This window comes from Leptosomus discolor, chromosome Z (genome assembly GCF_034619465.1).
Source record: "Leptosomus discolor isolate bLepDis1 chromosome Z, bLepDis1.hap2, whole genome shotgun sequence".
Classification (NCBI taxonomy): domain Eukaryota; kingdom Metazoa; phylum Chordata; class Aves; order Leptosomiformes; family Leptosomidae; genus Leptosomus; species Leptosomus discolor.
Window position 1 is genome coordinate 82,428,799 of NC_141419.1, and position 25,453 is coordinate 82,454,251.

General features: G+C 60.6%; 2 protein-coding genes across 2 annotated transcripts; one reads left to right on the plus strand and one right to left on the minus strand.

Annotated features, from left to right (window-relative positions):
* The first annotated feature begins 1,063 nt into the window (after positions 1-1,063).
* Positions 1,064-4,934, plus strand: CD72 (CD72 molecule). Its single transcript, XM_086480176.1, has 7 exons — positions 1,064-1,148; positions 1,235-1,330; positions 1,553-1,642; positions 2,681-2,995; positions 3,243-3,391; positions 3,730-3,881; positions 4,793-4,934. Exons 1-7 carry the CDS (start codon positions 1,064-1,066, stop codon positions 4,932-4,934), a joined length of 1,029 nt encoding a protein of 342 aa, XP_086336302.1.
* Positions 4,935-7,549: 2,615 nt separating this feature from the next.
* Positions 7,550-18,375, minus strand: TESK1 (testis associated actin remodelling kinase 1). The gene is made up of 10 exons (XM_086479849.1): positions 18,157-18,375; positions 11,239-11,360; positions 11,051-11,099; positions 10,679-10,825; positions 10,421-10,503; positions 9,999-10,089; positions 9,673-9,756; positions 9,112-9,201; positions 8,831-8,981; positions 7,550-8,592 (listed from the first exon to the last, which is right to left on the minus strand). The coding sequence occupies exons 1-10, from the start codon at positions 18,373-18,375 to the stop codon at positions 7,550-7,552; spliced, it is 2,079 nt and encodes a 692-aa protein (XP_086335975.1).
* Positions 18,376-25,453: the final 7,078 nt, after the last annotated feature.

Below are 25,453 nucleotides of genomic sequence, written 5' to 3' on the forward strand. Positions count from 1 at the left end.
GACAGTTCAGACAGGCATCACTTGCCCTTGGTAAATCCTGCCTGGCTTTGCCCATCCACTAGCATGTCCTCCCTGGGCCTGAACCATAACATGTCCAGGAAGATGTGCTCCCTCTTCTTCCTGGGGATTGGGTGGAAGCTGCTCAACTTTAGCTTTCCAAACCTCCTTCCTGTCCTCTTTGAAGTTGGCCATGATTTTGGCCTTTCTCCAGCAGTGAAGGACTTTCCCTGCTCTTGCAGAGATGGCGAGTAGTCTTGCAATGCTGTGCTCTGCCAGCACCCCTGCATGCCTCCAGTCCTGTCCCAGGGATTGGCTGTGTCCAGATATGCCCAGCTGATCCCAAACTCAGCACCACTTCTGAAAACTGCCTTTCTCTGGATGCAGTTCAGTAGAGACCTCTGAGATGCTGGGGGGCTGGAGGTTGGGACTGAGGAGGAGATGCTGCAAGTTCTGGGGTTGTGGTCTGGGGGAGGGAAGCAGGTGTCATTGCTCTATGCAACTCTCTGGGAAGGATATTCAGTGATGTTGAAACCAGGATCTTCTAGGAGGGGACCAGGGAGAGGACAAGAGGCTGCAGCGCAAGCTACATCATGGGGAAATTCCCATTCCCAGAGGCCGGGAGGGGAAATCTGCATCCGTGAAGACCTCCAGTTTTCCACAGGGCTGTCCCTTGGACAATGTGCTCCTGGTTCTGCCCTCCCCGAGCTCTCCCCTGGCCCAGGGATTGGGGTCCATCCTTCCTCTCTCACTGGCCTGACCTCAGGCTATGCTGCCCTTGCCCTGTCATGTGCTCGGGCAGACCATGAGCACTTTCGGGGCATGGGAGGGGATGGGCCAGTGGTGCTGGGACCAATGAGAGGGTGCTGGTCCCTGCAGCCTTGCCTCACTGGTCCCATCTGCTACAGCTCAGAGCAAACTTCTGCTTCTGCAGACACTGGCTGCACTTCTCCTCTGCACCCCCGAGAGACGGTGGAATCGCTGGGGAGCAGGACCATCCCAGAAAGGCATCCCAAGGGCAGGGTGGGAGCCAGTAGGGCTCAGGGCTTGCCCAGCGCTTGCCCACATGGCCCAGAGCTTGGTTTATGCTGACCTGAGGTTTGCCAAGGTGATGGGAGGCCGGAGCATGGCCAGCCAGGCGCTGGAGGCAGGTGAGAGCCCATGGGACCCCCCCAGGCTGCCTGCGCCATGCCCAGCCCTGTGGACTCAGCCGTTCTCCCCTGCCTTCCTCCAACAGCCCTTGGCATGGATGAGGCGGAGAGCCCCTACGAGAACATGCAGGCAGCTCCGGCAGGGCAGGATGGGGACGGGGCCCAGGCCCAGCCCAGCCCAGGTGAGTGCCCAGCTGGAGCCCAGGGGACCTGGGGAAATTCTGGCGTGGGTAGTGGGTGGTGTTTTGGGGTGCTCCAGCTCCCATCCTTGAAAAGAGGAAGCGCCCACACCATGCCACCTGTGCCATTATGCTACCACTCCACTGCCTGCAGGCAGGAGGTCTGGGGGCTGCCGGGGATTCCTGGCTCGCCAGGTGATGCCTGTGGTCGGTTGTGTCTTGCAGGGCGCTGGTCCCGGCGGTCGTGCATCTCTGTGGGGCTGCTGGCAACCTGCCTGCTCCTGCTGGTGGCCACAGTGGCCCTGGGGGCCTGCTGTGAGTTGAGGGGTTGGGCACCTCTGGGGCTGGGGGCGGCTGGGCCTCACAGGGAGAGGGAGGTAGCTGGGCTGGGGCGGGTGCCCTGGATGAACAGGGGGTGGTGGTGAATAGAGGCATGCCCATGCACACTGTTTGTGGCTGGGTCCCTCTGCCCGGTCTGCCACAAGCTGGCCTGTATCCTGCACACATCATGGTTGCCTCCCTTACCTCCCATCACCCACCTTCCCCATCTCATTTTCCTTTTCTGCCCCCTTCCCTTCCCTTCCCTTCCCTTCCCTTCCCTTCCCTTCCCTTCCCTTCCCTTCCCTTCCCTTCCCTTCCCTTCCCTTCCCTTCCCTTCCCTTCCCTTCCCTTCCCTTCCCTTCCCTTCCCTTCCCTTCCCTTCCCTTCCCTTCCCTTCCCTTCCCTTCCCTTCCCTTCCCTTCCCTTCCCTTCCCTTCCCTTCCCTTCCCTTCCCTTCCCTTCCCTTCCCTTCCCTTCCCTTCCCTTCCCTTCCCTTCCCTTCCCTTCCCTTCCCTTCCCTTCCCTTCCCTTCCCTTCCCTTCCCTTCCCTTCCCTTCCCTTCCCTTCCCTTCCCTTCCCTTCCCTTCCCTTCCCTTCCCTTCCCTTCCCTTCCCTTCCCTTCCCTTCCCTTCCCTTCCCTTCCCTTCCCTTCCCTTCCCTTCCCTTCCCTTCCCTTCCCTTCCCTTCCCTTCCCTTCCCTTCCCTTCCCTTCCCTTCCCTTCCCTTCCCTTCCCTTCCCTTCCCTTCCCTTCCCTTCCCTTCCCTGCATTGCCCAGCCTTGTATTACTGCCCCCTCCCTGCCCCTGTGCCCTGATCTGTCTGCTCCTACACCCTGTCCTGCCTTCCCGTGCTCTCCCCTGCCATGTCCTGCTCAGCCCTTGACCCTACCCTGCTGTGTCTTTCCCATCCAGCACGGACACCTTCCTGCCTTGCCCTGCCCACCCTACCCCCCACCCCGAGCAGGGTCAGTCCCACGTCCCCCTGCCCAGGCGGTCTCAACCCCGTGCCCCAGCTCACCACCCCTGTCCCCAGACTGGCAGGTCACTCGCAGGCTGCAGGACACCTCCCGTGAGCATGCGGCCGAGCAGGGCCGCCTCTCACAGGAGGTGACCCTACGGGACCAGAGCCTGGAGCAGACACGGCTGGAGCTGGCGTGGGCCAGAGCGGAGCTGCAGCGAGCGTGGCGGGAGGGCAACGGCAGCCGGCTGGAGCTGGAGAGCCTGAGTGCTGAGCTGGGGAGTGTCACGGGGCTCCTGAGGAAGACGGAGAAGGACATGCAGGAGGTGCAGGGGAAGCTCAACAACAGCGAGAGCACCGTGGCCATCCTGCGCTCCTGCACGGCTATAGGTAGGGTGATGGAGGAGCAGGAACGGGGCACCCCAGGAGACTGGCACCCCTCTGCAGGTGCAGTGCCAAGGCATGAGCACTGGCGGTTTTGGCCATATCGTGCGGACAGGTTGGCCCAAAGGCTTAAGCTATGCCTGGAGCAGAGGCTGATCCTGTGATGTATGCTGGGAAGATGTGACCAGTTCCCGGTCACTCCCCAAGGGCATCTGTGGCTGAACAAACACCTGAGCTGTGCCCCTGCCCCCAGATTGCTGTCCTTCAGGCTGGCTGCTGTACAGGGGCAAGTGCCTCTTCATCTCGTCAGAGAAGAAGACGTGGGAGGACAGCAGAGAGGAGTGCGAAAAGAAATATTCTCAGCTCCTGGTCACCAAATCCTGGAATCGCTGGACTGTGCCGGTAGGGTGCTGGTGGAGCTGAGGCAGGAGCTAGTGCCTCCAGCCCTGGGCTCCCCAGTGGGCCAGTGCTGCTCTGGGGGCTCCTGGCCTGCCGAAACATCGGAGGGTTGCAAGGCTGATCTCTGGAGCACATGGCTGGTGGTGGACATGGGGCAGAGAGTCTCTGGCACCCCTGGATGCTGCCAAGCTGGAGCAGGGTACCAGGGCTGCTCAACTGTCCTGCCCCAAGCAGCTCCAGCTGCAGGGGCTCCTTGGGGAGATGGCCATCCCCTGCAAATGTCACTGCATATAGGTACCACGGAAAAGCCACTAAAAGGTCTCCTTTTTCTCCTTCCACAGACCTTCCTGAAGAATGCAGACATCCCATACTGGATTGGGCTGCAGAAAAGCAGCTTCCCCTGGTACGAATACGGCTGGCTGGAGGAAGAGGACTCGGCTGCTGAGGGGGGCTCGGATGCCTGGTTCTGGGTGGACGGCTCCCTTTATGAAAGGTACCCAGCAGCACAGCCTCTTGCTGAAAGCCCCTCTCCTCCAGAACAGCTTTAGGAAGCATTTTAAATCCCACTGGTACCCAGCTCCAGGCACAAGCACTGGGCAATGCCCCTGAGGCCGAGGGGAGGTGAGCGCAGTGGTGTGACGAGATGGTTAGAGGCTGGGCAAATGGAAAGCCAAGACTTGTGGTGGCGGGCAGGTGCAGTGCATGTGCAAGCAGGAGGCAGCGAGAAGGGACAAAAAAACCTGCAAATTTTATGTGGGGTCTAGACAAAGCATTTGAGCAGCACCTCTGTCCCCCACGTGCCTCCCTGGTTCTTCCTCGAGGGGAAATCAAGCCTTCCTGACTGCAGAGGGTCCCGGGCTCCTCCCCACCACGTGCACCCCCTCCCCAGCTCGCCACCGCTTCCTCTTGCAGTGTCTGAGAGCAGTGGGGAGGAACAGAGCCATCTGTCTGGGTGCTGGGTACCCCGCCCCTGCCCGCTGCCTGCCCCTCCATCCTCAGCCCTGCCGCAGGGGCCTGCACCCCACTGTAGCCCCACAGACCAGGGCAGCTCCTCTGGCCATCCACGTGCCCTTGGGGAAGACAGGGGTTCTCCTGGTGGCGAGAAATATCCCCCAGCAGCACAGCTAAGATTCAAGGAAGGGGGAAGCTAAGTGGAGTCACAAGCAATGCAAACCTTTTGCAGAGGAGTTTCTCAGCCTGCCAAAGGAAGGGCAGGGATGCGTTGGCTGAAGCTTCAGCCTGTGACAGCCATAGGGGAGGACTGGGGGTTCCACCCTTTGGCTGCAGCATTCAACACCTCCCATGAGAATGTACAAGAGGCAGCCGTCAGCAGCCGCGGATGCTTCGGCAGGGGGTGGTGGATAGGGCAGTGTCAGCCCCCTGATGTGTCGTTTCCTCACCCAGGCCATGGCAGTGGAAGTCGAATGGGTCCTGTGCCATCATAAGCCGTGGGAACATCAAACCTACGCAGTGTGCTGGTCCTGAAGACCTGCACCTTTGGATCTGTGAGAAGGCGGTGGGACCGAGCGACCCTTTCGGGGCATGATGGTCACTGGCCCCAGCACCTCTGTGGTGAGTGTGCCCATGCCAGGCTCTGCTGAGCCCTGGGGTGCATGGGGCCTGTGGGGTGTGCATGGAGGAAAGCGGGGAGCCTGGGCCCCTGCTTGGGGCATGTGGACCCCCTCCCTTGGAAAGGGAGAGAGATGCAGGCACCTCCTTGCACTGGATAGAGCCTGCCCCCATCCCTTCACTGCCATGGGAGCCCCTGGTCTGTGGTAGCTCAAGAGACCACCCAAGCTGCGGTGCAGCAAAGGGGCAAGATGGGGGAAACCCCTTTGCAAGCTGCCTTCCCAGCCCCGCTGCACGTGGTGGAGGCTGGTCGGCACCTCACCCTCACCCTCATCCTAACCCTCACCCTCTGCCTTCCCTTGCAGCACCTGCACCCTGCGCTGTCTCTGCTTCAGGCTTGCTGCACCCCTGCCCAGGATGTCCCATCCATACGAGTGACCCCCCTCCCTCTCACAGACCCTGCCCTTGTGCTGCCCAGGTCCTTCCCAGTGATGCCCAGTGATGCTCTGGAATCACACAGGCTGGGGGAGGTGGCGGCAGTGGCCGTTTCCCCCCAGCTGATGTGCTTCAGCAGAGCAGCACAGGCCCCACATCTCGGCCCCACACCTGCACGGGGTACGCTGGGTCTTCCTGAGCATGGGGCCTGGTGTGCGACGGGCAGCCCAGACCCAGCCCTGATGCTCAGCATGGCAGCCATGCAACAGCCCCACCGTGGAGCGAGATGCAGGGCTGGCACGCAAGGATGTGGGATGGCACAGCCCCAAACCCAGCCAGGTCCCTTCCCCACAGCAGGGACTTAGCGCCTGGCCCCATCCCAGGAGGAGCTTTCAGGCAACCCAGCAAGTAATAGCCTCAGCAAAGCCTCAATGCCCAAGGAGAGAAGCTGCACCTGAACCGGCTGGTGCCTGCGCTGGCAGTTGGGTTTTTTTTTGCTAATTAGAAAGTAGAGCAATGACCTTTAGGACTGCACAGTGTGATGGTGCCTTTCGAAAGCAAAAGGAACTCTGGCACTTGCAGTGGACTGATGCCTTGCGAGACAAGTCATCAGGACTTTAAATAGTTACTACATGCGTGCACATGTGAAGATTAAGCAAAATAGCTCTGATGTAACATTGCAACCAGGCAAGAGCAGAGGAAGTCATGTTCAACCAGGCGAAAATGCTCTCAGTTTATTATGGTGTCATGTGTGCCATATATAGTTGATCAATTGCTACGTGAATTAGCTTGCTTGAAGAGGAAAAGGTGTTAAAAGCAAGCTTTTTGGAGGTGGCACGTGTCACTCCTCTGTTTTGTCTGCTGGCTGAACCCACTTGGTAGCAATAAAGAGGCACAGCTTGTCTGCTCTTTGCTTTCTTGTGTACCACCACAGACATGGACTCAAGGGCACAAACCCAACAAACCTAAATAATACATGGCAATTTGACCAACACCATTTCAACTGAGATGGCCAGTCTGGGGGCACTGAGATCTTGGGCTGAGCCAGACTGACCTGTGGTCCCTGAGAGGCTCTGCAGAAGCCCCAGGCAAAACCATGCAACCTTTTGGGGCTAGGCTCCCCTCCACATCTGATGTGCCTCCAAGAGACAGAAGCAGCAGCCTGAGTTGCTGGGACATTCAGCTTTTATTGAACACTTTAAATAAGCTGGGTATATATTACTAGCAATTATTATTAATAGTAATAAAAAACACAAGAGTTCTGCATTCACCAGTGCATTGTGCGGGAGGGAGGAAAGCCGGCTCCCACCCTTGCTAGGGGCCGGGCAGCCTGGCTCTGCTGCCCACCGGCCCCTTATCCCCGATGACGTGATAGCATCCCGGTCCCTCTGCCAACACCTTGCTCCCAACGCTGGGTGCCGGGGGGACACAGGGTGCCGTGCCAACTCAGCACCCAGCCCTTGGCATTGTGTGGGCAACCCCAGCACTAGCAATGCTCCCCATGCAATGCCCCACGGGCATCGTTGCTCTTCTGGCCCCTGCACACCTCTCCCCATGTCAGGAAATGGCTGTGCTCCCTATACTTGTCGGGAAGCATGGGAACACCCACCAGCCCCACAGGGTCTCCCAACACACATATACGCACACTGAGTCCTCTGCCCTCAGCCCAGCCCTGCTTACCCCTCGGCCTGGGGGGCCATAGGGGGCTCCTGTTCTCCCAGGGGAGCAGGCCCATTAGCACATCCCTCTGCGAGACCCCACAGAGGGGTGAGCTCTTGGGCAAGAGGGGGTCCTGCATCCAGGATTTGAGCCCCAGAGGCCCCGCGGGGGACCAGCCCTGCCGCCTGGGGCAGCGCTGGAGTGTGCTTGGGGCAGGGGTGTTATTGCACTTCAGTCTGCGGCAGGGACCCAGCCCACCCCCACGGATCCCCACAGACCCCCAGGTCCAACCCTGGTGGTGGGATGGGTGCCCGAGCACCTGCTCAGTGCTGTGGTGGCCACGGCATGGGGCACTGCAGCCACTGGTGCCCACCAAGTGTGGAGCGAGTGAGACTGACCGCAGGGACACGCCGGGCTCCTGCACCTGCCCGGTGCTGCAGCCACAGAGGGGTCCAAGGGGCGGTCAGACACAGCTCCACACCCCAGTGGTGCCCGGCACTAGGTCTGTGCCTCGGGCAGCTTCAGGCTGGGCTCTGCCAGCACCGGCCCTGGAGCTTTCTGCTGATGGCCCCGATCATGGCAGAGCAGGCCCTTGGCCTCGCAGTTGAGGTTCTGGTAGCGAGGTGGGCTGGGTGCCGGCCGGTGGCAGACAGAGGCCAAACTGAAGCTGAAGGGACCTAGGCAGCAGCCAGGGCAGGGCAGCACCTCTTCCTGCTCCAACCCAGCAGCAGAGCCGTGCCCGGGCAGCATGGCCGCATGCTCCGTCCGCTCCAACGCCGCCACGCAGGGGATGCTCAGCTCAGAGAAGCTGTGCTCCAGCCCACTCCCCCAAGCCAGGGGTTTGCTGACCACCACGTGGTTGTTGTTGAAGAGGAGCCCATTGGGGGCTTGTGGCTCTGGCTGCCAGGGTTGGGCGCCCGAGGATGCCGTGCGGATGAAGTTGCTGTTGGGGGGTGGTGGGGGTGACTGCAGCGGCTCGGGGCTGTCAGGGCCACAGTCCATCCGCTCCTCTGCCCTGGGGCTGGAGGGGGAGGCTTGTCCCCAAGCTGGGGGAGGAAGGAGGGTGAGGGGCTGGGGGTTGTTGGTGGGATGAGGGGACTCCACGCCCAGTGCCAGGCCCCCCCGGCGGGGCAGCTCAGGGGAGGAGGGCAGTGAGCAGCACTTTCGGGGGGCAGCAGTGGGGGATGAGAAGTCACACTGCACCTCCACGGCAGGCTCGGGTGTTACAGGGGTGCTGAGCTGGAGCAGGGCAGGGGGTGGCAGCTCGAAGGTGAGCGAGATGACCGACTTGCTCGGGGTGTCGAAGAGCTTGATCTTTCCCCCCTTCAGGTCCTCACGCTGGGAGAAAGGGTTGACACGGGGGGGTGTCTCCTTGGTCCTGGCCCCACTGTAAGGCTCTGGTGGCCGCAGCAGCGTGGATGATTTGGGGGAGAACATGTCAGACTGGCTGCGGGACAGGCGCTGGTCTGGCTGCAGGTGCTGTGTCCCCAGCTCACGCAGGGGTGACTGCTCGGTGTGGCCATCTGCGCTCCCCGCTGCCCCTGGGCACAGGCACAGGAGTGTGTCACCAGCTGCTGGCAGCTGCTGGTGTGGGGTGCCACTGGGTGCCAGGCACCCAACAACCCAGGGTTGCACCCCAAGGGGGGAACAGCGACCAACTCCATCCTGCAGACATGCAACCCCTGCCTCCTTCCCCTCCAGCTGCCAGAGTAGGATGGGGCACCTCACATCCCCCCTCCTTGCACCCCTGTATGGCCTGTCCCCAGGGTGCCCACGTACCGTTGTGCGTGGCCGCTGTCCCAGGCGCAGGCAGGCTCTCCCCAAGGCCAAAAAGGGTGGCCCCGGTGCCCTCAGCACCCGGCTGGAGCTGCAGGATGCCCTCCAGGCACTGCGTGATTTCCAGGAATGAGGGGCGGGAGGTGGGATCCATCTGCGGGCAGGAGGGGTTCCCCATCAGGTCTGTGGCCCCCCAAACACCCCACAGAGCCCTGCCCAGCAAAGGCAGATCCCTGCCTCTCCCCCTGTGCAGGCAAGGCTGCCTGCAGAGATGGGATGCTCACACTGCAGCAGTGGAAAGCGAGCTGGAGGAAGGCTGCCGGGCAGTCAATTCCCACCATGGTGCGGAAAGTGGTGATGTCCAGACCAAAATCCTGTGCCAGGAAAAGGAGGAAGAGTGAGGTTGGGTCCCCTGGGGATTCATACGGTTCAGAGGACCTGGGATGGCCTGGCTGCCCCTCCCCACACTGACTCTGTGCCACCAAGGCTGTGGACCTCGCAGCACCCTGGCTGGGGCACAGAAAGGGAGGACCCTGGGGCCATCCCAAGTTGGGGCGAGGCTGGGGGATGCTGGGACACAGATCCTCTTGCTCTCTGCCTGAATCCAGCTGTCCCCTTCTCCCACCCAGGCTGACTGTGGGCTCCAAGGACAGGTTATTGGCAGAGAGCATCCCTCGCCGGGCAGCACTTGGGATATAGCACCCCTGCCCTGAGATACAGGGCAGCTCCTGCACACAGGGCTCTGCCCAGCACAGGAGGATGCTCCCCCTCATTTGGTGAAGTGGTCCCAGCCCCGGTGCTTCTGCCTGCCACCCTCCCTCCCCATCCCCGTTCCAAGGAGTCACCTCGGTGCGGGGCAGGTAGTCAGGGTCAGCAGGGACACGAGCGATGGTCTCACACAGGATGATGCCATACGCGAACACATCGGCCTGCGGATAACAGGGAGTCATGGGGGCCCCTACAGCCCCAAAGCGATGTGTCCACCATTTTGTGAACCCACAGCCCCCCTCCTCCCTGTGGAGCCACACCAGGGGCCCTGCCACCTCACCACCCAAGGGATGCCCTGTTCCTTCCCGCTGTGTGCCCAAACGCCCCCAGGGCTGCAAATCCTGCAAACCACCGGTGGTGCAAGCCTGGATAAAGCCCCGTGCACTCAGCCACAAAGCCTCACCTTCTCATTGTAGATCTCCCCTCGCAGCACCTCAGGCGCCATCCAGTACGGGGAGCCCACCACGGCCAGCGGCTCCTTCTCGCTGCCCTCACTGAGGAACATGGTGGGACATCAGGGGCTGCCCACAGTCCCCTGTCCCTGTCCGACCTCTCATCCTCCCCCTGGGGCAGCCCAAATCACCATCTCCATCTTCCTTCCTGGGCTCCTCCATGCACCCCACAAACTCATCTCTCCCCTCACCATTTCCTTCTCCATCCCATCCTAGCCCGCCCCAAATGTGTCCATCTGCCCCATCAGTCTCCACCGCTGGGGACCACCCCCACCATCGCCCATCCCTGCCCTTCCAGCTGCACCCCAAATGTCCACCCCTCCCCAGCTCCTGCCCCTCACTCCAAGGATGGGGATGGAGGCTGCCCACACACCTGTAGGTGGGGATCTTCTCCGCCAAGCCGAAGTCACCCACTACTGCCGTGTAGCCGTTGGCCTCGCAGCGCACCAGGCAGTTCTAGGGGCACAGGAGGACCCCTGTCACACCGACCGCACCAGCCCTGCCTCACCGACCACTGCTCCTGGGATGCCCTGGCACAGTGCAGTCTCCTGCTCCCCAGCTGGCCATGCCTGGGGCAGCAACATGGGAATGGGACAATGAGGGCAATGGGATGCCTTGGAGCATCCTGTACCTTGGAGGTGAGGTCGCGGTGGAAGATGCCCTTGGAGTGTAGGTAGCGCAGGCCACGGGCAATGTCGAGGGCCAGCTTGACACGCATGGACCAGGACAGGGGCACAGGGCTGTCCAGCAGCTGCTCCAGGTTCCCACCGTTGATGTACTGATGGGAAGAGCCGGGCCGTTGCATCACTGCGCTCCCCCTCCCACAATGCTGGATGCCCATCTCTCATCCCAACGCCTCCCCCAGCCACCCCACAGCACAGCTCCCCAGTAGACCTTGTCCTGCACATGTGCCACGGGCAGAGAAAGCGTACCCATAGCCATCACAGTCCCCTCCCCAGGCCTGCAGGAACCCTGAGACTCACAGCCATTACCCCACTCTCACCTCTGTCAGCGCGTGCAGCTGTCCCTGGTGCACACACACCCCCATGAACCTGTGAGATAAAGGGGACCTGAGGGTGGCCGCAGCGAAGACCAGCCCCAGGAGCTCATCCAGTGGCAGTGGCAGCTCCAAACCCACCATGCTAGGGAAAAGTGGGGCAAGGGAGACAGCAGCGGGGGAGCAGGTCCTACCTGAGGATGTTGGGGTGCGAGAGGCGGTTCATCAGCTGCACCTCCCGCAGCATGTTGCCCCGGTTGCTGGTCAGCTTGTTCATCTTCAGCACCATGATCTGCCCTGACTGGCGGTGCCGCACCTGGAGGGGGATGCAAGGGAGGCTGATGCCTGTGGAGTGCACCCAACACCCACCCCAGCCCTAGAGGTAGGAGCTGAGCACCCCATGCAACCGAGGCAGAGGACACCCAAGTGACCAGTAGAGCAAGGGGGGGCTCTTCCAGAACAACAGCACCCCAAGGATACCCAGTGCTGATGACGCACACCCTCATCTTCCCCAGGGCACCCTGCTTGTTGTGCTCCCCCCCCCATGCTACACTGCCCAGCCCTCGCAGAGAGGCAACAGCCACTTCTGCAAGCTGTGACCCCAACTCTGCTGCAAGGTCAGGCAGGTGCAGGATTGGCATGTGCCAGGGAGGAGAAACCAGGGAGGTCTTTTTTGGGTCAGCACCACCCAGCCAGACCCTACCAGCATGGAGTGGAGGACAGAGGGGGCACATTGCCCCCTGAACCAGCCCTGGGGGCGGCCAATGCTGCTCTGGTGCGTGACCCCAGCCTGGAGAGGCATGATGCTCAGATGAGGCTGTATATTTAGCTGGCCCCAGCCTGACGCTGTCATGCGAGCTGGGGGTCTGACTCCCTGCCAGGAACAGCAGCTGCGAGCACGGCCAAGCCCCCATTCTTCTGCAGCCCCCCAGCGTGTGTGGGGTGAGAGATGAGCATGGGATCCCCTGCCCCTGCTATCGTGTTGCGGGGGCTGAACTGGTGCTGAGGGTTCCCTCCTGAGCAGGCGCTAGAGGTGGGACAGGACCCGCCCTGGAGCAGCAGCTGGTCGGGGGGGGGGGGGGGGCAACTCAGCTCAGCAGATCCCAGCTGCCCCCCAGCACACACTGAGCTCTGTGCATGGAGGCACAGGCATTCCTCGGCGCTGCCGTCAGCTCCCTGTTCTTCTCCTTTTTAGTCGATGCTGGTTGAGGCTGCTGTGCTGGTGCCAGCCCCTGGCCTGCCCCACACCCCCCTCTCCCCTCAGGGATCACCTTCCTGAGCAAAACACGGGGGCCTAGCTGAAGGCAGGGTCCCCAGTGCCCCCCATCCTGCTTGCAGCTTGGCTGCTGTTCCCACCACAACAGGGGGAGGCTGGTGTGCTGGGCCTTCCAGGGCACTCTTCCCACCCCATAGCTGGCATCACTCTAGGGACCAGCTGTCTTGGGGTGCACGCTGAGATGGGGACCCAGGGGATGGACAGCAGCTCCCCTCCACCAAAGGTCCTGGGGGGAAATTAGTACTTTAAAAATGTCTTTATAAAGATGCATCACATGTCTGTGTGCACCAAGGCCCAACCAGCCCCAGGCAGAGTGGAAGTGAGAGGCAATAGCTTAGCCCAGCCCAACCCAGCCGTGCCACCACGAGCTCATTGAGTTCATGGAGAAGCTCTGAATAATTCAGCAGCTGCCTGCCCATGGGCACCCCTCCAGCCAGCTCCAGCCAGCCAGCCGGCACCCCTGGTCCACAGGCAGGGGCCACATGGCAGCAGAGATCAGGATGGACCCTGGACGAGTGATGAGGGGACACTCCAGACACCTGCCACCATGGGTCCTCATCCCAGCCCCCCACCACACTGCAGGGAGAAGGAAGGACATGTTTCCCCATGTCTCCTCCTCGCTGAGAACTGGACAAAGCTCCTGGGCTTGGGGACAGCCTGTTCCAGGGTGATGGTGCAGTCCCTGCTGTGGGGAGCACGGCTCCTCCAGCTCTGTGCACACTCAGGGCATCCCATCTAATGGCACCCCAGGTCTTCCCTGTGCCCACCACCCTGCTCACCCCACCGCATCACCGCTCTGCAGCACCTGCCACCACTGCCAGCCCCATTCGAGTGTCCTAGTACTGCCTGCCCACACCTGCTCCAGCAGGCAGGGCAAGGGGCACCCCCACCCCATCCCCACCATTGCTGCTTTCCCTCCACCCCATCCCCATGCGTGGGGCCACTGGAGGCAGCCCCAGACACAGAAACGGGGCTCCCAGCCTGGCTTTGCTGGCTGTGTGGGCTTTAAGGGGAAGACCTCCTTAGCCAAAGCAGGGTGGGCAGGGTCTCCCTTTGGCTTGCAAAGAGCTGGAGGGGCCAGAACCCAGGCGAGGCCAGTGAGACCCTCCAGCCCCACCAAGCTCCCGGCATGGGGTGCTGCCCAGTAAAGCCCAGTGCTCCCAACCCAGCTCACCCAGCAGCAGTGCTGCCTTCCCTTCCCTTCCCACGCTGCGTGGGGCTGGCAGGTCTGGCTTGGTTGGTTTGGCTGGCACAAGCAACTGCCAGGCGCCAGGACCCGGCTCGACGGCACAAGCAGGCTCAGCCCCGCCAGGATGGCTGCAGGCAGCAAGGCTCCAACACCACACACCCACGATGGGAAAGCCGGGCGACACACACTGTGCTGACACACTTGGTGGCCATGCACCGTGGCACTGGCCAGGTCCCCGTCAGCAGTGGCATCCCTGCACCATGAAGCATCCCCCGGTGGGCAATGGCTCAGCCCCACATAGCTAGGACATGCCCACGGCTTAATTCCTCATTAATAAGCCTCCTGCCATTGCAACAGGCTGGGTCATATCCGAGTGCAGCCGCACAGTGTCTAATGCCTTAATCCTGGAGGAGAGACAACCCCAGGGAGAGAAGGTCTGGTGAAAGCCCCTTCCCTGGGATTTCTGCCAGGGAACCCAGGAGCCCTGGTGTTCTGCTCCAGGACTCGGTCCCCAGGGGCAGGGAGGGCACCCAGAACAGCCCCAGCCTCATGCACACGAGGCATGACCTCCTCCAGGGTGCCCAGTATGTTGAGCTCACTTGTGAGGAGGGAGCAAGCCACGACCCCATGCAGGATACAGAGCCTTGCTAAGGGGGTTTCCTTCCCCAGTGCTGTCTGGGGAAGGCAGTGGGCAGCAGAGCCTCCCCGGGCAGGACTTTGTCCCCCCCTCGCCTCTCAGTGCTCTGGCATGGCGCCTAGGAATCCCAGTGCATTCCCCGGAGCTGAGCTCAGCCAGGCAGTCCTGCTGGGGTGCGGGGGGGAGGCCAAGCTGCTGGCCTTCACCCAGGAGCCAGGCAACCCCTTGCCGATGCCCCCCAGCACCCGACAAGGCCCCTCTGTTGGGTGCTTCATGGGGGTACCGCAGCTGAGACAGCGTGTCATGGCGTTTCAGTCCCCATCCCATCTGTTGCCAGCACGCAGGGCTGGGGGATGGGACGGGGCTGGCTGCGGCCCCAGCCTGGGCACAAGGGATCTGAGCTCTTTTAACAGCGGAAATTAGAGTCTTATTTAAAGAGCATGCTAATCAGAGCGAGCAGACGGCCTGCGCCCTCCCCACAGCCGGCACTCCCGTCTAGACACGGGGCAAAGCACCTCTGCCACCTCCCCACCCAAGAGTCTCAGCAGCCAGTTCCCCTGCACCCCAGGCTGGGGACAGGCTCACACATAGCCCCACTTAGTACACATCCCCTTGCCCCAGCCCAGCGCAGGCAAGGCATGGTCACACAGGGACATCATCCTGCACCCCTCGCCCTGGGGGAGCTCAGTGGGGAAAGACGGGAGGGCAGGTAAGGGAGCTAGCAACGCCGCCAGTAATCCCACAGCCACCCGCAATGGCTGCGCCTGAACTTGCGGGAATCCCAGTAGCGCAACAGGTCTTTTACTGGGTGGAACTGGAAAACCTGATTGTCACATGGAAAAGGCATTGGGTCAAGACAGACTTTCTCCAGGGAAGCGAAAGGAGCAGTGCATGCAGCACCCACTCCTGATGAATGCTTGAGCATCAGCAGCCCTCACCTCCTGCGCTCCCAGGAGCAGCACCGCAGGCACACCGAGAGCTGGGCAGAGCCGGCGTTGCACCTCGGTGGCAGACCATCGCCAGACCTCACCGTCAAGCCCGGAGCACGCCCCGTGACAGTGCAGGAGAGGTGTTGGCAGGTCCCTGGCTAGTCGGCACAACGTGTTTCCAGCGCCCAGGGCTCCTGAGTGGCGACAGTGGGGCCGCCAGGGCTGCTCCCGGCCTCGGACTTGCTGTGGCTGGCTGACCTCTGCAAATTCCCTTCCTCCCCACCTGCCTTAGTTTCCCCATCTGTGTCACACCACTCCACCCTGCTTTGAAAAACAAGGCAAGGTCCACTGATGAAGGTCAGCAGATAAGAGGGAGGGAGTTGTGTCATTAGTTGCACTGGTAATTGGGAGTAAACAGAAAATCTCAAAGGTTGGTGGGGAAGTGAGCAGAGACGGCAGGTGGCAGTGGCGCTGAAGCCATCTTCCAAGCTCTGTCTGTGCTGGGCTCCACTAACCCCACCTGGCATCGTGGAAAAGGGGTGCTGGGCTGAGCACACCAAAGGGCTCCGCCCTGGGAAGCAGCATCTCCAAGAGATGTCTCTAAGAGGATGTGTGACAGCAGGGTATAAGGTGCAGAGTTGGGTGAGCGAAGACCTCTGGATACAGCCCCCAGGAGAGCAAAGCCAGGGTTCTGCCTGCAGCCTCCGTGTCTGCTGCAGGCTGCACATGGGAAAGTAAGAGCGGGATTTGGGGAAGAGATGCAACAGTGGTTTAAGGGATGGAGAAAATGTCTGGCACAATCACACCTGGCTCAATCTGCTCAGTCTATTTGAGATGGAGAGGTGGCTTGCTGCAATGTCTGTGTACCCGAGAAAATGAGTGGGCCTCATGCCTCTGAAATCCCACAGGGAAAGGCAATGAGAACCAGCTGCTCCAGAGGGAAATGGCCCAGCTCTGCAGCACCGTGGGGGATCAGCTGGGAACAACCCCCGGGAAAAAGTGCAGCTTTTCATCACTGGTATCTCCTGTTTGCTCCAGACAGCATTTCTGAGAGAAGTACTTGGCTGGAACAAGATAAGGCTCAACCCAAGGGCTAGCTTGGGACACCAGGGCTCAGACACGCTGACCCCTTTGGCTTTAATGCTGGGAAGACAGTCAGATGCCTGTGCCAGTACCCCAGCACCCCGCCTAGCCCTGGCTCAGCTGCACACCAGGGCTGAGCTACCTGTGTAGGGACAGAAATGTCCAGGTCCCCTCCTTGCCCCCCACGCCCATCAAGGCTGGCATGAGGCCCAGCAGCCACACAGAGGAGGGCGCCGTGAGTGCCCACGGCCATGGAAAAGAACAGCAGGAACAAGGGAAGTGGGAGGAAAATGGGTCCTGTGCTGCCCTGCCAAGCTCCATCCTCCTTGCAAGCTCAGGCAGCCAAACCCCAGCTCAGAACCCGGGCCTGCCCCACCATCCTGCTGAGCTCTTGGACTCAACCCACCGCATGAGCACAAAGCCCCATCTGGCCCCCTCCTGCCCCTGCCTCCTCTCCGGCATGCACATATGTCTGCTCCTGCCGCCTGATCCCCCTCCCACCGCCCAACCTCTGCTGGTCCCCCAAATCCTACATGCAAGTGGCCCCAAAAGAAGATGAGCAATGGGTGGGAGAAGGAGCATTTTGTGGCTCATGCAGACCCAGGAAAACAGAAACAGCAAGGCAAGGAGAGACCGTGGCCTGGCTGAGACATGGGAGCATCCATTATTAAAGAGCTGTATCCACGCCTGACATTATTAAATGCCTCCCTCTGCTCCAGGGTGCTGCCGTGCGCTCCAAGCCAGAGATCAATAGCAGGAACCTGGCCAGCAGAGAGGCCACGGCTCCGCAGGGGCAGAAGGGAGTGGAGGAGAGGGACCCCTCTGCACGCCCGTCACAGCCCCTCATAGGACACCTGTCTTGTGGTTGCAGAGGAGCTGGGTCTTGGGGTCTCCCTGCTGAGTGGGGAATGGTGGCAGGGCTGGAAAGGGACCCCAGGGTCCTGCTAGGATGTGGATACCCAGTTGTGCTGTGCGACCATAGCAGGAGGTGGTAGGGGACCTGCCCAGCCCAAAGCTGCTCTTTGAGGGCAGTGAAGCCACTAGAAGCACAGCTTAAGGACAGCCCTTGCCCAACAGCTTGTGGCACCTTAAGGGACGCAAAGGACAAAACCAATGCGTGCACACACCTCCCCTCGGATGGGGAGAGGTGGCTGCGGCAGCAGGACAGGGCACAGCCCCTCTGCCCTGGAAGCAGCATGTGGGCCGGCAGGGTACTGTCAGCACGCACCTCTGCCACGCTGTTGGGACCCTGAGCTCCCCACCAGCACCCACGCACCCCTACCCAGGGTACGGGCCACGCACAGGCATCCTCACTCTGTCAGTACCAGAGAGGATGGAGGACAAAGGCAGCTCTGGGGTCCCGGCCAGGGCCCAGCCCCCATGCTGCTCTACAGCATCACACCCCTCTTCTGGACCCGGCCACCTTCGTGAGGCTCCCGTGGGGCACCCTGCACATCTACCTGCCCAGCGCAGGCTGGAGCAGGCCCAGCAACGCTGGAAATCACCTCGGAACGTCTGCGAACACTACCTGAAGCCCCTGCCACAGGCACACCCTGGGCCTGGCGGGGTCGGGGCTCCAAGCTTCTGACGGAGGGTCCCCGGGGCTGGACTACCCGCCGCCCCACCGGTGCCCTGACCCTCTATGTTCTCGACCCACGCCGCAGCGCTTCGGATCGCTCAGCCTTCCCGGGCTGTAAACAGAGAGCCGGCGCTCCCCTCCCCCTGCACAGAGGGATGGAGGCAAAACACCCCCGGGGTGGGGGACGACATGGCTCCCCGGCATCCCGGGTCCCCGCCGCACCGCTCTCCTCGCACCACCCCGCCCCGACCTCGCCCAGCTGCTGGGGCTGGGGGGCCAAACACCCCCCCACCCCCCGTCCCTCCCCAGCACCCCACCGAGGGCCCGGCCAGGGCTGCGTGGGAGCCGCCGATCCCAAAGGATGCCCAAACCCGTCGGGATGCCTCGGGGACCGCCATCCCCGCTCCCTCCCCGCACACCTTGAAGACCTCGGAGAAGAAGCCGGCCCCGATCTTCTCGCAGTAGAAGTCGTCGATGCGCGCCAGGGTGGAGACGGCGCTGCGCAGCGCCCGGTACGAGGAGGGCCGCAGCCGCCCGCAGCCCGGCCACGGCCCCGCCGCCTCCCCTTCGCCCTCCCCGGGACGCCGCGGCAGCTTCTCCCACTCCATGTCGGTCCCGCCGAACCACCCCAGCGCCATTCACATCCCCGGCCGGCCGGGCGGCCCCGCGGAAGGGGGCTCCGCCGCCTTCTCCCCACCCCCGCCCCCCCACCCCCGGTGTCCGGGGCGATGCTAGCGGCGGGGCAGGGAGGGCGGTGCGGCGGCGGGGCGCACGGCGCTCATGGCCCGGTAGCGCCCCGACCCCCGCCGCGGCCCGACGCTGCGCCTTCGCCGCCCCGAGCGCTGGCACCGGCTGGGCGGAGCCGGGGCGGGGACAGCCCTTAACTCCTTGGGACCCGCCGCCGCCGCCGGCGGGCCCTGCTGGAGAGCACCCCCGCCCCCACGCCGGCCGCACCCCGCACCGGCCTCGGCCCCTGCAGGGTCCGTAAGTGCCGAGCTGGCATCTCTGTACGTGCCTGAATGGGCTATGGGGACATGAGCTCCTGGCGCAGGCTTGGACAGACCCCATGGACGCAGTGCTCTGATCCTCCCCTACCCTGGGACCTGCCTGGAGGCTCCTTGTAGGCTTGGGACTCTTTCTCCTCTGGGTCTCACCTGGGTGCACATTGTAAATGGAAGACTCTCTCTCTGTGGCCCTGCCTGGATGCTCCCTGTAGCTGCGGGACTCTCTTTTTCCTCATAGAACCCAGTTCCTGAACAAATGGACCAAGGGCATGGGGATTTGATCTCTCCATATATCCAGTCCCACCCCATACAGTGTCTTGCGTCCAATTTCCCCGTACAAGCACCCGCTGCCAGGATGGGCCGCATTGGTACAGGCTCATATCTCTCCTCATGGACATCACCAGGCTAGATGGATGCTGTGGGTGTGGGGCTCTGATTCTCCCCATGCACCCATCCCTGCCCGGATGGTGTCCTGAGGTCTGTGGGATCTGTCCTCTGGAGAAGAAGGGAAGTGTAGCCTCTCAATGACAGTATGCCCATTGCCTGTTGCACCCCTTCATGTTTCTCCCTTTCCTGAGCTCTTCCACTTCTCCCCGTTTTCCTCCTGCTTCCTGTTCCCTACCAGGCCTTTTCCCTGCTCTGAGGCTGATGTGTCCCATCCTTGCTGCCCAGGGACTTGCTGCAGATGGATATGCCCTTGCTCTGTTCCACACATTTTGCTGCTGCTCTCCTTGGCATCTGGCTGCTTGTGCTGGCCCAGCCCTGCCCCAGCTGCCTCCTCGGGCACTGACAAAACCCTCCTGTGCTGCCCTGCCACTGCAGCTGCCCTGCAACTGCTTTGCTCCAGCTGTTTGCCTGTGTGGTACGTCTGGCTCCACATGCCCTGCACCGCTCTAGCTGCCTTTCCTTCTGGGAAAAGCAGACCCATGGAGTGTCTCGTGGTGTAGCATTTTTTGGCCAGTGCTTGGCTCCAGGTGCTACCAAACACAGCGTAAACACCACAGACTATGAGCCCTGGGTTTTCTTCCTTGTCTGAGGAAGGAGAATAACCCCATGGGCTGGAGCAGGTGAACTGAGCTCTTGACTTCTTTATAATGGGAGCAGCCTCCTGGCCCCGACCCCTTGAAATGCCTGGTGTTTCTTCTCTTCAAGGCCCACAAAAGGGAGTGAGTCTGTGCAGTGCAAGTTTCCTATGTGTAGCGGGCCAGAGTTTGGGGACAGGGCTCTGACAGTCCCTATCTTGTGGGGTCTGAGCCATCCCTTCCCTCACCAGCACTGCTCCAGACTAGTGCCTCCACCTTCCAGGATGGTTGATGGCCAGGGAAGCTGGCTGCAGCCATGGGGAACTGCACTGTGCAACAGGCCACATTCTCAGGCTTCCCAGGCCTCGTGTGTGTGTCCTGTTGATGACAGCCGGACAGAATGACAGGAGCAGCTTCACGGAACTCCTGTGATGGGCACGGAAAGGAGGGACCAGCATCTCCACGTGGGGATGGGAGGCTGAAGGCTCTCCCCTTCCACCACGATGGCCAGCTTCAGCAGCTTGGATGGCAGTGGGTGCCTCTCTTGCCTGCCCGGGCTCAGCCCTGGTACTCAAAGTCTGGGGCTATGCCCACAGCCCGGTGACCAGCTCCTCAGTGGTGTAGGGAGCCACTCAGAGCAGCAAAGCCAGCTCAGCTCTGGCTGGAAGGAGAGAGGACATTGCTGCTCCCTTTCCCTTGAGTGCATGTGAGCAGCAGCCCCCTTGGGGGTCAAGGCACTGCAGCAGACATGGGAAAGCCATCTTGCAGAGAGAAGCTCAGAACCACCGCCTGTTCAGGGCTCCTGCTGGTTACAACTGACTGGGTTTACATCCAATTAAGTTGTTACGGATAAATTAAAGCCCTGGAGACAGCCCTGACTGTGGAAATTGCTGTTGCAGGATTTACAGTCCCTTCTCTCATCAGCTCTGATAGCTCTACTGTACTATTTCCACCACACTTTGTTCCTGCCTGGCAGAGCAGTGTTGAGCTGAGATATGGCTAAAGGTCCCCAGTGCCCCAAAATCCCTCCTGTGGTGCAGACAGGTACCTCTGGGCAGCTGGGTGGAAAGCCAGGCAAGGCTGAGCCTGCAGCAAACCCTGAGTTAAGCTCCTCAAGCCCTGGTGAGAAAGAGCGGGAAGGAGGTCTCCCTGGGTGCACTCTGCTCATGTGGAGCTGCATGGAGATGAGGGGGGCTTTGTCCTCTTTGCAATTCTCTGTTTGGGCTTGGCACCCCCCACCTCATGGGGAGAAGGCTCAGGGATTAACAAACGTCTCCCTGCCTGCTGGGGATGGTGCATCACCCAGGCAGAGAAGGGCATGAGCCTTCAAACAGTCCAGGGGGGCTGGTGCTGGAGAGGTGCAAGGGCTGGGGGTGTCCTGTAAGGGTCAGGGCACACCTTGGCTGTGGGATGGCCAAGCTGCATGCAGGGCAGTGAGGGGTGCAGGGGGGCTTCCACACAGAAAGCCTGGTGCTCGCTACATCCGCACCTCTATTCTACACCAGCACCTGCTTCTCCTGGTTCTTGCAGCACAGCTCTGTTTGGGACTGGCCAACAGTAAACCACCCTGACTGAAGGCTTGCCCTGCTTAGAGCCCTGGAGCCAGAACTGGAGCTGTCCCCTCCTCTGCACCCATGTGTGAGAGCCCATCCATCCCTGAGGCTTCTTCTTTGCAAACACTTGGGAAAATCAGTGGCTGCTGCTGCCAGGGAGCCCAGGGACAGCTGCAGGGAGTAAGCATGTGAAGCTGTGCCAGAACAGGCACAAGGCTCCATTGCAGGAAGGTTTTCTAGCCTGGAGGGGCTGTGTAGACCCAAAGATGAGCAGGATGAGCAGCACTGACTGACTCAAATGACTCCCTTTGGTGCTTTCTCCTAGAATGTAGGTGCAGCCTCTTGGTCCCAGGTGTCCACTCTCCTCCTGTCCCCTGACGGCCTCTGCTCTTCTCCTGCATTACCGCCCATCACCCAGCAGGTCTCTGCACCTGCCCGTGTCCTGCATGTTGCCTAGCTCCCTGCTTATGAGAAGGCTGGACCCTGACAAGCATCCCTCTCTTCTGCCCCGTAGGAAACAGGAACAGGGGGCACAGCAGGGTCTGTTGCAACCTGCTGGGGGGGCCTGGTCAGTGCAAGGAGCCTACAATATATAGGAGAAGGTCCTAGCCCCTGTGGTTCTTGTGCAGCCTGATGATACCCAACAGCACACAGTACAGGCGACACAACAGGACTACATTTCCCAGTGCACTCTGTGTTGCTGAGCTGGGCGAGCACAGGGCTGTGCATGCTCCGCACCCAGCACCATGGCGGCGAGATGCCACAGCCCACGTCCAGCTGCAAGCAGGGACTGGTAAGGTCCCTGCTGCGCAGGCATGTTGCTGCCCCCCTGTTCCCTCCTTCGCGCTCCAGCTGCAAGGCCAATGTGGGGCTGTCTCAGTGGGAGGGCTGAGAATATTTGTTGTGCCATTAATTTTTCCGCAAGCAGATCAGCACAGCACCTGGCAGCGTTTGCTCACTGCATCCTGTTATCTCCTGTTGATGCTTCTCGTGCCTGGGTGCTGGTATTGTGATGTCTATGGAGCCAGCATCTGTATCCCACCCTTATCTCTTAGTGGTGTGCTCCCATCCCTATCTCTTATTGATTTGAGCTCTCTGCTCTGCTTCTCCTCAAACAAGCCCCGGTGCCCCTGCTAGGGTGAACAACAGGGTGGCAGGGGACTGAGCAGCTGAGAACCCTTCTGAGCGTGTGCCTGTGGGCTGTGAATTTGAAAACATAGAGAACACTGGTAAACCAAAACCAGCCACCACCTCTGAAAAGGAGGTACAGCCAGCTCTGGCTATGCCTGCACCACTTGTGACCCACGGTGATGTGACATGCAGCTATGTGAGCACAACTATATCCTTGCAGTGAATCAGCATTGCAGAGAACTTCTCTGGCCAGGAGCTGGTCACCTCATGTCAAACAGGTAGGGGCAATGCTATCACCTCCAGCATCCCCCACTCTGCTTCTGAACCAGCCTGAACAGCTTATGTCCAAGGCTGCCCAGCAAGCTGCTCCTTGTCCTCATGACCTGTCCCTGGGAAACTGGGGTCTCAGCTGGGCCACACTCATCCCAGGAGGCTGTACAGGTCTTGCTCCATCTCCTGTCTCTTGCCAGGCTGTTAGTAATACTCCCCAGCCACAGCGTAGTGTCCCTGAAGTGCTTGTGGCTGCCGGATGTAACACAGGAGCAGAGATGCCAAGAACCCAGTCAGGCTGTGGTGGTGGGCTGAGTAGGATAACATGAGAGCAGGTCCAGGACTAGCCTTGGCTAAGCTGGTGGGAGCAGCCCTGTGACCCACGGCACCAGTTTCAGGAGAGCAGGGCAGGCAGCAGGGCTGAAAATGCTCAGTGAGTCTTGGTCTATGGCTTTAGTGAAGAGCCTTCATTTGTGGTTCATCACTGCCCTTTGATCTGCACGGCTTGACCTTGCTGCAGGGAGGAACTCAGAAGCAGCACAATTATGTGGAGGGAAAGGCTGGTAAGGGTACACATAGCTCAGCACAGTGCCTGACAGAGACCCTACAGAACAAACCCACGCTCGCAGTCTACCCCGGAGATCTTACGTTAACAAACCAACATCCTCAGCCTTGCCCTGGCTTCCTGACCCATCTGAGAGCTGACAAAGAAAAACCTTCTGGAGGAAAGCAATGCATCAGGCTGGAGAATCATTTCTCTGTGAGCTCCGAGCTTCTGTTCAAGAAGGGCCTAACCCACCCCGGCCACAGCAGTATGGGTGAGAGAGAGTCTCCCAGTCCCTTCTGCTCTCCTACCCCCAAGCAGACACTGAGAATCTCTGCATATTGTCCCAAATGCCTGAGAAAGAGGTAGGTGCTGCAAGGGGCTCCCCACCCTTGAGCCAGAGGTCACTCTGAGTAACAACTCGGCCTGAGCATTGTCCTGTAATTGTCCACACTGCTCAGCTGGTTCCCTGACACAGTTTGGTCCTGTGCTAAATGGGACAGGTTCAAGGGAGGCCATGGCCTGGGGCCGTTCCCAGGAGGAAACATGGACATGGGCACCTCCAGGCAGAGAGGAGAGTTGTGCCTGTCCTCCTGCGACTGCTGCCTTCCCCTTTGGCTTCCCCTCTCTGTGTTGGGGCACAAAGGAGCAGGTTGGTGGTGCTGGACTCTGGGTGTCCATGGGAGCCTTTCACCTGGAGTTCACCGATGCCACAGATACGTGTGGACAGTGATTCTCTGTCCAGGTGTCGGAGGGGCTGGAACATGGAGCATCAGTTCTCCATGCACCAGCAAGATCCCTGTGACTGAGAGAACTTCCCTGCCCTTCCCCTTTTCCTGTGCCCTGTCCAGATCCTGTCCAGGCAGGGCAGGCTGAGGCAGCAGGCAGGAAGGCAGCTGCACTGTGTTCAGTGTGGAAGTTGCTGTCGTGCTGCTGCTTGCAGCCGATTCAATCACAGCTCTTTACTGCTTCTCCCAGCTGTTGAAAAATCTCACTAGGTTTAGCGAATTCTACGAGCAGCGCTGCCAGCCTTTTTCATCTCCTGCCCTGTCTCATGAGTCAAGGCACCCTGATCTCCAAGGAAGCACATCAGCACACTCTGAGGGGCCTGGGCCAAAAAACCTTCCCGCACCCTGGTATACGTGGACATGTCTGGCACAGACAAGGTGTGCCAGGGTCTGCCATGAAGACAAGGGCAAGGAAAGGAGGTGTGGTGGTGTTCTACGTGGGGGCATTTCTATAACACAACAGAGGGAGGGAGCAGAGCTGTCCACACACAGCAGCCTTGTACCCCAAGGTGGGTATATACTATCAGGAAGGAGAGTGGGTCCTACTCAGCTATGTCGGTGGCAAAGGTGTGAGGCTGATGGTCCCAGGCCAGTAGCAGTAGAAGCAAATGATAGTGACCCAGGACAAGTGGTGGTAGTGCTGCCTTGATCTGGGATCTCTGCCCGCTCCAGCAACAGGTAGAGCTGAGATGAATGGGGCAGAACTTTGGTCCTGCTGTGCCCTGCATGCTGGAGCCCTGTTCCCAGGCAGCACCTGCATGCCACCACAACACATTAATACCTTTGATTACTGTGGCCTAATTTCTGTCCACCTGTGTCATGGGTGGCTGGTCACCCCACCCTGCTGAGCCCTTGTTCTACAGTGACTGATTGCGCCAGCACTGGACAAACTGGTCTCTTGGGGTAATTACAGCCAGTAGCGACCCAGTGCTGCAAGCTGTGGGTGAGCCAAGTGTGTTACCACCAGTCCAGCCCCTGGGATGTAAGTCACACTGTGATGCGTGGCAAGTCCTTTCTCATGGGACATTCAGGAACATCCGTGTGGATGCCCTGTAGTCTGGACTCTCATAAAGAAGGACCATCACAAGTATCATCTCACCAAGCTTCCTGGAGGGAGGCTGATATCCTCCTCTCAGCACCAGCCAGAGACTTGACTTCCCCTGTGGCAGGGGTGAAGAAACATCCACCCTCCCTCCCCACTGCCTCCCACCTGGAAACCTGTCTCCCCAGCCTGCTTGTCTCATGGCCCTAGGCTCTGTGAGATTTCTGCTGGCCAAGGGGGAATAGGCCAGGCTAAGTGGGGGTTCCCCACAGGAGCCTGTTGCATGAAATGGGAGCTTCCCTTTGCTCCCAGGTCAGTGCTGCTGTAGATCTGCTCAGGATCTTCCTCTTGGCTCGATCCTG